Source organism: Phyllobates terribilis, unplaced genomic scaffold, assembly GCF_046119375.1.
Source record: "Phyllobates terribilis strain yellow unplaced genomic scaffold, ASM4611937v1 Scaffold_1__5_contigs__length_1240528914, whole genome shotgun sequence".
In the NCBI taxonomy this organism is placed as follows: Eukaryota; Metazoa; Chordata; class Amphibia; order Anura; family Dendrobatidae; genus Phyllobates; species Phyllobates terribilis.
In genome coordinates, this window is record NW_027362761.1 from 974190118 (window position 1) to 974204226 (window position 14109).

General features: G+C 47.8%; 1 protein-coding gene across 2 annotated transcripts in view; it reads left to right on the forward strand.

Annotated features, from left to right (window-relative positions):
• ENPP6 (ectonucleotide pyrophosphatase/phosphodiesterase 6) overlaps nt 1–14109 on the forward strand; it is a 67940-nt gene that overhangs the window by 5191 nt on the left and 48640 nt on the right. For both annotated transcript variants that reach the window (XM_073642772.1, XM_073642778.1), the window contains exon 2: nt 5923–6102. In XM_073642772.1, the coding sequence (XP_073498873.1) occupies nt 5923–6102 (180 nt within the window). The remainder of the gene's footprint in view (nt 1–5922; nt 6103–14109) is intronic.

Sequence of the window (14109 nt, forward strand, 5' to 3'; positions counted from 1 at the left end):
CAGTTAATAGAACATTTATCTTATGTTACCAAAAATATACCGGTTATTCGGGGGTTACTAAACATTTTTTCATATGCACAATTCTTTTTTTAACAAATTTAAGATTTTTGGAATTGAGAACGTCGACTGAGTGGTGGTGATTGTCAGAGACATCAACTAGTTGGGGAGATGTCAAGGATATTACATTTAAGTTCTAGACTGCCGAATGGCATTAATTACAAACATGATTTATCCTTTTTCTATTGAATTTTTTTGTCACGATTCCTCCTATCAGTATGTCTGGACGCAGTGAATGACAGTTCTACTGTCTAATCTAGGACAGGGATGTGCTGAGCAGTCAGTAATGCTGATTGACAGTTCAGCCGTCCAATCGGATGCTGGGGAGTGCTGAGCTGTCAGTGTCTTGAGTGACAGTTTAACTGTCCAATCAGAACCAGGGTGTACTGGGGATTCATTCATGTGTCTCCTGTTCAGAGTAATTACCTGGCTTAGATTGCTGCCAATTGTAGCTTTGCTCATAAGGTGTGTGTTTGCTCTGTGCTCCTAGTCTTGTATACTGATCTTTGCTGCTCGACATTGGATTTGCTTTGACCATCCGTTTGTCTAGCCCTTTTGTTGTGATCCGTTATCTTCTTGGAATTCTGACCTCGGACTGGGACCTGACTACCTCCGTTTATGAAGTACACTTCTGGCTTTTGACCTCAGACCTTTTGACTACCCAGCCTCATGGCTTGTCCATGAGTAATGACTAGCATTACATTCATATTACCTGTTTATATAATGTATTTTGCTTTTTTTTTTCTTCTTCTCCTTTACTTTTTTTTGACATGTATACATATTTTTTAACAAAGATGTTCATCTAGTGTTTCCGTAACTCCAGTCCTCATGGCCCTAAATACATCATGTATGTTTTCAAGATTTCTTTACTATTGCACAGATGATGCAATTATTATGAAGGCATCAGAAATTGCAATAGGTTTTCTCCTCTCTACAATGCTAATGAAAATCTGAAAACGTGATCTATCAAAGGCTGTGAAGACTGGAGTTTGGGAAACACTGGGTTAATCATTGCTTTAATGTTATTGAATAGTGTTGGTTTTAAATAGTTTCCCATGGTTCTATGTGTTACACTTTTAATGGATTTCTAATAAAGAAGAAGCGAAGCCATCATCAATTCCTTTTTTTCAATTGTTTAGGTTGCTGGTTTGCAATAGAATAGGCACCCACGATTACAGGGAAGCATTTTTACATGGACTGTTTTTGGTAACGTGGCAGCTTTCTCAATACTTTTGTTTTCTAGAGTGGGTATGCACAGGAACTGTATATGTGTAGTCTATGGCTTTCAGCAAACAAATGGTTAATGGAAGAAGTTGAATACTAGGAACAGACAGATGGTAGATGGCAGAGATGTATGCAGTGAGAAAACTGCTGTGCTGTCGATTCCTTTTTATCCAATTATATCCATTCTACTTGTTCAGTGTCTTCTGGAGTTTCCTGCTTGTCTGTCTGCCTGACATTTTACATACCACTTGGTCTGTCCTTTTTAATGCACGTGCCATCCGCTAAGTCCTGCCCACTGTGCTCAACTTTGTACAACCCCTGGCAAAAATTATGGAATCACTGGGCTCGGAGGATGTTCATTCAGTTGTTTAATGTTGTTGAAAAAATGCAGATCACAGTCATGGTACAAAACTAAAGTCATTTCAAATGGCAACTTTAGGGCTTTAAGAAACACTAAAAGAAATCAAGATAAAAATGTGGTACTCAGTAAGGGTAATTTTTTGCAGACCAAGCAGAGGGAAAAAAATTATGGAATCACTCAATTCTGAGGAAAAAATTATGGAATCATGAAAAACAAACACGCAAAAGAACACTCCAATGCATCACTAGTATTTTGTTGCACCACCTCTGGCTTTAATAACAGCTTGCAGTCTCTGAGGCATGGACTTAATGAGTGACAAACAGTGCTCTTCATCAATCTGGCTCCAACTTTCTCTGATTGCTGTTGCCAGATCAGCTTTGCAGGTTGGAGCCTTGTCATGGACCATTTTCTTCAACTTCCACCAAAGATTTTCAATTGGATTGAGATATGGACTATTTACAGGCCATGACATTGACCTTATGTGTCTTCTTTCAAGGAACATTTTCACAGTTTTTGCTCTATGGCAGGATGCATTATCATCTTGAAAAATGATGTCATCATCCCCAAACTTCCTTTCAATTGATAGGATAAGAAAACTGTCCAAAATATCAATGTAAGCTTGGGCATTTATTGAAGATGCAATGACAGCCATCTCCCCAGTGCCTTTACCTGACATGCAGCCCCATATCATCAATGACTGTGGAAATTTGCATGTTCTCTTCATGCAGTCATCTTTATAAATCTCATAGGAACGGCAACAAACAAAAGTTCCAGCATCATCACTTTGCCCAATGCAGATTTGCGATTCATCACTGAATATGACTTTAATCCAGTCATCCACAGTCCACGATTGCTTTTCCTTAGCCCATTGTAACCTTGTTTTTTTCTGTTTAGGTGTTAATGATGGCTTTTGTTTAGCTTTTCTGTATGTAAATCCCATTTCCTTTAGGCGGTTTCTTACAGTTCGGTCACAGACATTGACTCCAGTTTCCTCCCATTCGTTCCTCATTTGTTTTGTTGTGCATTTCCTGTTTTGGAGACATATTGCTTTAAGTTTCCGGTCTTGACGCTTTGATGTCTTCCTTGGTCTACCAGTATGTTTGCCTTTAACAACCTTCCCATGTTGTTTGTATTTGGTCCAGATTTTAGACACAGCTGACTGTGAACAACCAACATCTTTTGCAACATTGATTTACCTTCTTTTAAGAGTTTGATAATCCCCTCCTTTGTTTCAATTGACATCTCTCGTGTTGGAGCAATGATTCATGTCAGTCCACGTGGTGCAACAGCTTTCCAGGGTGTGATCACTCCTTTTTAGATGCAGACTAACGAGCAGATCTAATTTGATGCAGGTGTTAGTTTTGGAAATGAAAATTTACAGGGTGATTCCATAATTTTTTCCTCAGAATTGAGTGATTCCATAATTTTTTCCCCCTGCTTGGTCTGAAAAAATTACCCTTACTGAGTACCACATTTTTTATTTTGATTTATTTTAGTGTTTCTTAAAGCCCTAAAGTTGCCATTTGAAATTACTTTAGTTTTGTGCCATGTCTGTGATCTGCTTTTTTCCAACAACATTAAACAACTGAATGAACATCCTCCGAGCCTGGTGATTCCATAATTTTTGCCAGGGGTTGTATTGCTCAACCTGATCTGTGGCTTATAGAATCCATTTCACTAGGTGAGCTTCTAAGAAACAGATGGTGCAGAAAGAAGACAGCTGTGCAGCAGCAGAGAAACACCTATCCCAATACCTAATAAGCTAGTGGAGGTGAATAAGCTAGTGGGGGTGAGTAGCACTATCTATACAAGAGGAGTTGCAGAGCTTCAGCATTAACTGCATTAAGTGTAGTTTGTTTTAGGTGGAAGAGACCAGTCCACCTGCATATGAGCACAGCCATTACAAAGAGAGAGAGTGTAAGTACTGAACAACATACTTTGATGCAACAAATACAAGACTTAAAGGGAATCTGTCCGTAAGATCAACCCTCCTATACCGTCTTATATCGGCATGCAGGTCACAGAAAGCTGAATAAAATGACACCTTGATAACTGCAATCCGATGTGTTATTCCAGGGAAATCCACATTTTTCTTGTATGTAAATGAGCTGTTTAGATATATAGTGGGAAGAATATTGGCGATATAATGCCATGTCAATTATTGTATCCAATTTCGCAGAGGATTATAAAGCCCCTTCAGTGTGCAGTTCTAACAGGACACTGAGCAGCTGCAGGAGAAGGGGGGTCAAGAGACTGTGAGTGACAAATATCACACCTTGAGCCAACTCCAATCAGAACAAAGGACTAGCATGATCTTTGGAAATACTATATAGCGATACACCGAATAGATTTTTGAAATCCGGAGGACATGGTGAAGGTCCGCTTGGGTCTCAACCCAGTCTAGCACATAGGGATAGGGAGATATATGGCACAGCCATTTAGAAACCCCTAGGGCCCCTGTGTTTAGTCTCCACACGTAGCAGGGGCCAGACTGGATCCAATTACACTAGAACCGGCTCCATAGGACAGTCCAATAAAGAGTTATGAACCATCTTAGTTTCTAGAGTTTCTAGCTGCTAGAAGCCAGGAGTGGAGATTTAGGTCCAGCCCAGGAGGCAGAAGGGGGGTAACCCAGAGGGGTTAAAAAGCTCCTGCAGCTCTTGGCCTATTGCTTTTTCTCTGGGAGGCCGCAATGACACATCGTGTGGGAGAAGCCACACAGTAGAGGGAACCACAAGCCTCCCCTGTGGCAACCCCTCCCCAACAAGCCAGGCCTTTCATCTGACTCGTAACTGACTCTTAATAGCTACATACTTTTGTGCCACTACTATTGTGTTTGCATGTCTGACCATTGTTTACCTGTATGTATAACCCTTATGTATATAGTGTATTAAATATATAATTTAACCTTGGGATGCTCTTTTGTCTTGATCCACAAATCCACAGGTCCATTGTTCGGTTCAACTCACCTGCTACCGGGGCTGGTTTCTGGCCCGATACGGACCAGGACTTATGTCTAATAGGAACTGGTGGCAGCTCTACTGGGCTGATAAGGTTCTGTTTCACTGGGGTCAGTGAGAGAGGCCTCTCAACCTGTCAGGGGTGTGAGCTAGTGTGGTGCCACGTCAGTGACTGAGTGGGCCACCTCTTCTCACTCCCGGTACCTTCCTGAACCCGTGAGGACATTGGGTGTCTGTTTAAAACTGTATCAATCTGATCTTACGTGTCCCTCGAGGGGGTGCGGAACGTCACGTTGGTGCAAAGTGCGGATCCTTATCACGTGATCCGTCTGACATAATAGCGACGTCAGGCTCAGTGAGGATCCTTCACATGTGGTGGCAGCAGTGAGATTCTGTGTGATCTCTCTGGTGCCATTCTTTACACATGGCTAGGCACAGATCTGCATGAGAATCTGCCTCAACGTCTTATTTTACATGAAAGGGGGAGTTACCAGGGTGAGACATGTAATGACTGACACTTTGCTGTCATAATCACACATAGCTCTGCAGTGAGATCGCATTGGATCACCGATATCAAGATATCATTTTATTCAGCTTCCTATGTCCTACATGACCATATAGATGGCTTAGGATGATTGTTCCTACTGACAGATTCCCTTTAATGACTATCCTCATATATGGAGGATAAAAGAGGAGACTTACAAGGCAAAGAACACCATCTCAAGCGTGAAGCACGAGTGTTGCTGCATCATATTGTTAGGGTGCCTTGCTGCCAGTAAGGACTAGCGCACTTTACAAAATATATGGCATTATGAGAAATTAAAATTATGTTCAGAGATTGAAGCAACATCTTAAGATATCAGATATGAAGTTAATGCTTGTGGGCAAATGGGTTTCCAAATGGACAATGACTACAAGCATATTTAAAAAGTTATGGAAAAATTACTTAAGGACAACAAAATGAAAGTAACTGTGTGGACATCACAAAGTCCTGACCTCAATCCCATACAAAATTTACAGTCCAGGGGCGTGATGAAACAAATAAAAGCTGAGAGAAATCATTTACTTTTGTTGTTATTCTGACATTTGACATTCTTAAAGCAGTAGAGATGCCCACCGGACCTAATAAAGGGAATGTGTACTAGTAGTAAAGGTTAGAAAATGTGAAAAACTGAGGTTTAATGAATATGACTGTGGTGTATGTAAACTTATGGCTTCAACGGTATTTAGAGAGCACCATAAATACTTTTTTTCCTTGTTTTTGCAGTATGTTCTTCACTGTCTGGATGATTAACTGCAATACAAGTTTTGTTTCTGCAGGACGGCACTGTGAAGTTCATCAGATGACTGGAAACTATATGTGGGATCAGAAGACAAGCAAGTCATTTGATATTGGAGCTAACATAGAAAGTCTTTTACCAATGTGGTGGGATGGATCAGAGCCACTCTGGGTCACAATGGAAAAAGCTAAAAGGAAAGTTTTTATGTACTATTGGCCAGGTAATTGTTTTTAAATTAATCTAATTAGTATTTAGGTATGGAGAAAACCCAGCGCATAATGATGGGAAAAGGGGAGGGAGCCCTACCAGTAGAGAAAGGGAGAGTAGAGACCCCTAAACAGCAGATCTAAACAATAAACCCTAACTCCCCTATAGACCCTATATAGGTTCTGCACCTATCGCTGAGCAGGAAACCTAGCCCTAGCTGACCCTAAGACTAGACCCTAGATAGGGAGTGGGAGGGGTGAGCACTGAGTAAGCCCCACTACCAACTAAAGTACACACAGTGGAAGCAAACAGGGGAATACACTTAGCTCCAAGATGACATCGGGGAAAGCACGGCAACAATCCAGAAAGGAACTCCAAGGTAATTCTAGCCAACTACCAGAATCCCAAGCCTGAATAGATATACACACTATCACCAGCAACTCTCTGAGCAATCTTAGTGTATTTAAGGACACAGCAAGGAAGTGCTTATTAACAACAGAAAGGTGAGGATACCTCAGGGTCCTAAAGGGAAAGGTATAATCCCCAAGCAAGGTGAGGATCACCACTGGGTCCTAAAGAGAGAGGAATCATAAAAGGATCAGGGAGATGTGTAGCATCGGTGTCTCTGCCCCTGCCAGGCAGAGACGTGGCGTCCTCCTGCGCTCCTCCTCCTGCTGCTGCCGGCGCGCCTGCGCCGTCCTAAGGAGTCCCCGGCCAATAGCCGAGGGTCCTCTCATATATAAGGCACCTCCTCCAAAATGGAGGTGCCCGAGCAAAAGTTGATGCACAGCATACTTACCTCTGCTTCAGCCCTCAGGTCCAGTTGCCAGCCTGACTACTGTTCCAGTCCGCCAGTCTGCCTTCCGTTCTACCCGCCAGTCTGTCTATGGGCAAGTCCGCCTGCTTACCAGGAAGCATCTGCCAGTTACCTGCCGTGCCTGTTAGCCCGCTCACCTGGGAGCACTCGCCTGTTACCTGAAAGCCTACCTGGAGGCTCCTGCTGTCACTTGCCGTGACCACCTGTCTGTTACCTAGAGACTTCAACCTCCTCTGCCGTCACGTGCCGTGACCACCTGTCTACTATCCAGAGACTCCTGCCTGCCTGTTGTGTCCATCCGCTATACCGGTCAGTCCCAGTCTGCTGACCCGTGGGAGCCACCTGCTCTCTTACAAGGTCGTCCCCAGAGTAGCACCTGGTCCCTCTGCTCGGTCCCTTCCTGGTCACGGAGTCGTTAGCCGCCGTACGACCAGGGTCAGTCTGAGTTTATACTTAATCACGCCCCTCTGGGTCCCTCCTTGCACAGAGGTTCCACCACCCGGATCCGTAACAGTTTGCTCGGGCCATGGAACCCGGTGGCCCCCAGGCTCCTTCGCTTGCTGACCTGTACCAGGAGGTTTCTCGTCAGAGATCCCAACAGGAAATCATCCTGACCTACCTGCGGTCTGTCATGTCAACACTCGCCTGGACACGCTGTCCGTACCACCTGTGTACGTCCCTAGTCGAGCAACACCCGCTCCGGCAGCAACGCTGCCCACCAATACCACGGCATCCAACCCAGGCCCCCGGCTTTCTGCACCTCCTCGTTTTGGAGGCGACCCCGCTCTAGCTCAGGGTTTCATAAACCAGTGCACCCTGCACTTTGAACTCTTGGCACATCAGTTCATCTCCGACCGGGCTAAGGTGGCATTCATCATGTCCCATCTCACTGGGGAAGCACTGGCATGGCTAAATCCCCTGTGGGAGAGAGGGGACCCCCTAGTGTCCGACCTATCGTCTTTCCTCACGGCATTCCGGAGAGTCTTCGATGAGCCAGGACAAAAATCCTCTTCAGCCTCCTCTCTGCTACGTCTCCGCCAAGGGAGTCTCACCGTGGGCCAATATGCCATACGGTTCCGTATCCTCGCTTCTGAGCTTGCCTGGGATATCGAGGCTCTGGTGTCCGTCTTCTGGGAGGGTCTTTCCGGCCGGGACATTCCTACCAACCTGGTGTCACTCGCTACCCGGATTGACATCCGGTTCCAAGAACGCACCAAAGAGACCACTCGGGAGAGAAAGTTCCCCCGCCTCGCTCCTACATTCCAGAGACCTGCCTCTCAACTAGTCACTCCCCGAGCGCACTCGCCCGAACCCATGCAGATCGACCAGACCAAGATGGTCAAATTTCGCCAAGAGTCATGTCGAGCCGAGGGGAGCTGTTTCTATTGTGGCAGTAAAGAGCACCTGATCCGTTCCTGCCCGAAGAGGCCGGGAAACTTCAGTGTCTAGGACCGCTCGGAGAGGTCGTCCTAGACAAAAGTAAGCCCTCTCCATCCCTGACTTTGTCTGTCTCTATCTCCTGGGGAGAGAACCGTCTCCTTGAAATTGCTCATCTGGATTCTGGAGCTGCTGGAAACCTCATTTCCCAGTGCCTGGTAGAGAGATACCGTATTCCCACCAAACCTCTGGCTGAACCATTGTCCGTGGATGGAGGACTCCTTCCGGTGACCATCCTGCTCGTCACTGAGCCCCTAATCCTGCAGGTGGGAATGCTGCACTCGGAGAAAATCTCCTTCCATGTGCTGTCCGGTCTCTCTCACTCCCTATTGCTAGGTCTACCCTGGCTCCAGACACATGAACCCGTGCTGAACTGGCAATCCGGTGAAGTACTCCGGTGAGGGCAGGACTGCCATAGGGCCTGCCTGATTCCGGTTCGCCCGACTCGTCCACCACCTACCCCAGCTAATTTACCCGGTCTACCGGCTCCTTACTGGTCCTACGCGGATGTCTTCGGTAAAAAGGAAGCAGAGACACTGCCACCTCATAGGACATATGATTGCCCGATCGACCAGGTACCTGGCGCCACTCCACCCCGTGGGCGTATTTACCCGTTGTCAGCGGACGAAACCCGAGCCATGTCTGAGTACATTGAGGAGAATCTGGCTAGGGGATTCATCCAGAAATCTACCTCCCCGGCTGGAGCCGGATTCTTCTTTGTCAAGAAGAAGGATGATTTGCTACGCCCCTGTATTGATTTATAGAGGACTCAATCAGATCACGGTAAAAAACAAATATCCCCTGCCGCTCATCACCGAGTTGTTTGATCGCCTTAAAGGTGCCAGGATCTTTTCCAAGCTGGATCTTCGTGGAGCGTATAACCTGGTCCGAATCCGTCAAGGAGATGAGTGGAAGACGGCATTCAATACCCGGGACGGTCACTATGAGTACCGTGTGATGCCCTTCGGTCTCTGCAATGCTCCTGCTGTCTTCCAAGAATTGGTCAACGACATCTTCCGTGATCTTCTTTACTCCTGCGTGGTGGTATACCTGGACGATATCTTGGTCTTCTCTCCGGATCTTCCCACACACCGGAGGGATGTTCGTCAGGTCCTGCTTAGGCTCAGGCAGAACCACCTCTATGCAAAATACGAGAAGTGCCTCTTCGTGCAGACCTCTCTTCCATTCCTGGGCTATGTTATCTCCCAGACTGGCCTACGAATGGATCCTGAGAAGCTCTCTGCTGTCCTAAAGTGGCCCCGTCCGGAGGGGTTGAAGGCGATTCAGCGATTCCTGGGCTTCGCCAACTACTATCGTCTCTTCATCCCGCACTTCTCTTCTCGGACTGCTCCCATATCTGCGCTCACCCGAAGACTGAGGAGGCCTTCCTTTTCTTAAAGCAAGCCTTCTCCTCTGCCCCAGTGCTGCACCTTCCGGATAGCAACAAACAGTTCTCATCCGGAGCCGGAGCGGTGCTCACCCAAAAGTCTTCTTCTGGGAGAATGGTAACCTGTGGCTTCTTCTCCAAACTCTTCTCCTCCTCTGAGCGCAACTACTCTATAGGAGACTGAGAACTGTTAGCCGTTAAATTGGCGCTAGAGGAGTGGCGTTACCTGCTTGAAGGGGGTCTATACCCGGTGATCATCTATACGGATCACAAAAACCTGGCATATCTCCAGAATGCCCAAAGACTCAACCCGCGCCAGGCCCGGTGGTCTTTGTTCTTCGACTTCGTCCTACACTTCCGCCCGGCGGACAAGAATGTCAAAGCCGACGCCTTGTCCCGATCCTTCCTGTCCTCCGATCAAGAGGAGGAGCCTATGCACATCATCGACCCCTCCAAAGTGATGAATGTGGCCCCCTTGAATCTGACTCGTCTTCCACCCGGTAAGACGTTTGTAGCAGTACCGGATCGTGAGAAGGTTCTTCGCTGCATTCATTCATCTAAACTAGCCGGCCATGCTGGCCAAAAGAAGACCTTCCTGCTCATCGCCCGGCATTACTGGTGGCCTACCCTGCACAAGGATGTGGTAGACTTCGTCTCAGCCTGTTCGTCCTGTGCCCGCAACAAAGTTCCCAGACATCTACGAGCCGGTCATCTCCTGCTTCTTCCCGTACCTGATGCTCCGTGGCAACACATTGCTATGGACTTTATTACAGATCTCCCTGTCTCTGCCGGTTGTACAGTCATTTGGGTGGTCGCCGACCGCTTTTCTAAAATGGCCCACTTCATCCCTCTGCCTGGTCTCCCGTCTGCATCAGTGCTAGCTAAGGACTTCTTCCTCAACATCTTCCGTCTCCATGGCCTACCCCTCCACATCGTGTCGGATCGAGGGGTTCAGTTCACCTCACGTTTCTGGCGAGCTACATGTAAGCTGCTGGATGTCACCCTGGATTTCTCCTCCGCTTATCATCCACAGTCCAATGGTCAAGTGGAGCGGATCAACCAGATCCTTACTAGCTACCTCCGGCACTTTAACGCTCACCATACTGATTGGATCTCCTGCCATGGGCCGAATTCTCCTACAACAACCATGAGAGCAAATCATCTTCCAAGTCTCCGTTCTTTATAGTCTATGGTCAACATCCCCGGATTCCGTTTCCCGTCTCCATTTCTGTGGACAACCCTGCCGCGGAGTCTCTGGTCAGCGAATTTTCCACCATTCCACTTCTTCAGTCCTCCGAGCGGATGAAGAGACATGCTGACAAAAGACATCTGGATCCGCCTCGGTGACAAGGTTTGGCTCTCCTCCAAACATGTTCAGCTCAAAATACCCTCCTACAAGTTGGGTCCTCAGTTCATCGGTCCATTTGAACTCCTTAAACAAATCAATCCAGTGGCCTACAAGTTAAAACTCCCAGCCACCTCACGGATTCCCAACTCCTTCCATGTATCTCTCCTCAAACCAGTTGTCTTTAATTCTTTTTCCAACAATCCAGGTTCTTCCCCTGCTCCGGTTTCTGCTAAGGACGTTTTTGAGGTAGAGAATATTCTGGCTACCAAAAGGGTAAGAGGGAAAACCTTTTTTCTGGTGGATTGGAAGGGGTTTGGCCCAGAGGAGAGAACTTGGGAACCCAGGGAGAACATCCATGCCCTGCTTCTCCTTGAAAAATTTCTTTCTGGCTTAAAAAAAGAGGGGGCGGAAAGGGGGGGTACTGTAGCATCGGCGTCTCTGCCCACTGCCAGGCAGAGACGCCATCCCTCTCCCCTCCCCGCTCTCCGCGCGGCGTCCTCCGTCCTCCTGCGCTCCTCTTCCTGCTGCTGCCGGCGCGCGCAGCTTCCCGGGCACTGTGCTTAGGGCGCGCGCGCTCCCTCTCTCTTAATGGGGCCGCGCGTGCCGTCCTAAGGAGTCCCCAGCCAATAGCCGAGGGTCCTCCCATATAGAAGGCACCTCCTCCAAAATGGAGGTGCCCAAGCAAAAGTTGATGCACAGCATACTTACCTCTGCTTCAGCCCTCAGGTCCAGTTGCCAGCCTGACTACGGTTCCAGTCCGCCAGCCTGACTACTCTCCAGCCCGACAGTCTGCCTTCCGTTCTTCCCGCCAGTCTGTCTATGGGCAAGTCCGCCTGCTTACCAGGAAGCACCTGCCAGTTACCTGCCTGCTACCTGCCGTGCCTGTTAGCCCGCTCACCTGGGAGCACTCACCTGTTACCTGCCTGTTACCTGAAAGCCTACCTGGAGGCTCCTGCTGTCACTTGCCGTGACCACCCGCCTGCTAACCTAGAGACTTCAGCCTGCTTGGCCGTCACTTGCCGTAGCCTACCTGGAGGCTCCTGCTGTCACTTGCCGTGACCACCTGTCTACTATTCAGAGACTCCTGCCTGCCTATTGTGTCCATCTGCTTTACCAGTCAGTCCCAGTCTGCTGACCCGTGGGAGCCACTTGCTTTCCTACAAGGTCGTCCCCAGAGTAGCACCTGGTCCCTCTCTGGTCATAGAGTCGTTAGCCGCCGTACGACCAGGGTCGGTCTGAGTTGATACTTAGTCACGTCCCTCTGGGTCCCTCCTTGCACCGCGGCACAGAGGTTCCACCACCCGGATCCGTAACAAGATGTTTGGAAGACCAAACCCAGCGACCTACTACAGCCGGACACTGTATGACTGTCAACCCTGACACACCCGTGACACTACTGAATTGTTACGAGAAGTTCAAGGGGCTCACTGGGTGAGATGGATCTTTGAAGCCCAAGGTCCAGGTGGGTATATTGGGCGTTGGTGAGTAGAGGGACTGGAATCGTAGTTAGATAGGTGGAATGTGGGAAACCACAGGCAAGCAGGTGGAATGCAGGAAACCACAGGCAGACTGATGACAATAGGAAACCGCAGGTGAAGTAGAGGAAACTGCAGGCCGGCTGAGGATGTCAGGAAACCGTAGGCAGGTAGCACATAACACTCCGTGTGTACATAATACCCTTAAAACATTGAATTTATTTAAACTGTATTAAAAAAACACCAATATCACCAGTGTGAAAAATAGAAAATGTAAACAAAATCCAGTCTATGATAATCGAGCCAACTGGAGATGCCCGCACATATCAACCACTAACCAAGTCTTGTCTCTTTTGTTCTAATGAAGAAGTACACTGCTCAAAAAAATAAAGGGAACACTCAAATAACACATCCTAGATCTGAATTAAAGAAATATTCTCATTGAATACTTTGTTCTGTACAAAGTTGAATGTGCTGACAACAAAATCACACAAAAATCATCAATGGAAATCAAATTTATTAACCAATGGAGGCCTGGATTTGGCGTTACCCCCAAAATTAAAGTGGAAAAACACACTACAGGCTGATCCAACTTTGATGTAATGTCCTTAAAACAAGTCAAAATGAGGCTCAGTATTGTGTGTGTGTGTGGCCCCCACGTGCCTGTATGACCTCCCTACAACGCCTAGGCATGCTCCTGATGAGGTTGCGGATGGTCTCCTGTGGGATCTCCTCCCAGACCTGGACTAAAGCATCCGCCAACTCCTGGACAGTCTGTGGTGCAATGTGACGTTGGTGGATGGAGCGAGACATGATGACCCAGATGTGCTCAATCGGATTCAGGTCTGGGGAACTGGCGGGCCAGTCCATAGCTTCAATGCCTTCATCTTGCAGGAACTGCTGACACACTCCAGCCACATGAGGTCTGGCATTATCCTGCATTAGGAGGAACCCAGGGCCAACCGCACAAGCATATGGTCTCACAAGGGGTCTGAGGATCCCACCTCGGTACCTAATGGCAGTCAGGCTACCTCTGGCGAGCACATGAAGGGCTGTGCGGCCCTCCAAAGAAATGCCAAACTGGTCATGCCGAAGGATGTTGCAGGAAGCAGATCGCTCTCTATGGCGTCTCCCGACTCTGTCTCGTCTGTCACATGTGCTCAGTGTGAACCTGCTTTCATATGTGAAGAGCACAGGGTGCCAGTGGCGACTTTGCCAATCCTGGTGTTCTGTGGCAAATGCAAAGCGTCCTGCACCGTGTTTGGCTGTGAGCACAACCCCCATCTGTGGACGTCAGGCCCTCATACCACCCTCATGGAGTCGGTTTCTAACCGTTTGTGCAGAGACATGCACATTTGTGGCCTGCTGGAGGTCATTTTGCAAGGCTTTGGCAGTGCTCCTCCTGTTCCTCATTACACAAAGGCAGAGGTAGCGGTCCTGCTGCTGGGTTGTTGCCCTCCTACGGCCCCCTCCACGTCTCCTGGTGTACTGGCCTGTCTCCTGGTAGCGCCTCAAGCCTCTGGACACTACACTGACAGACACAGCAAACCTTCTTG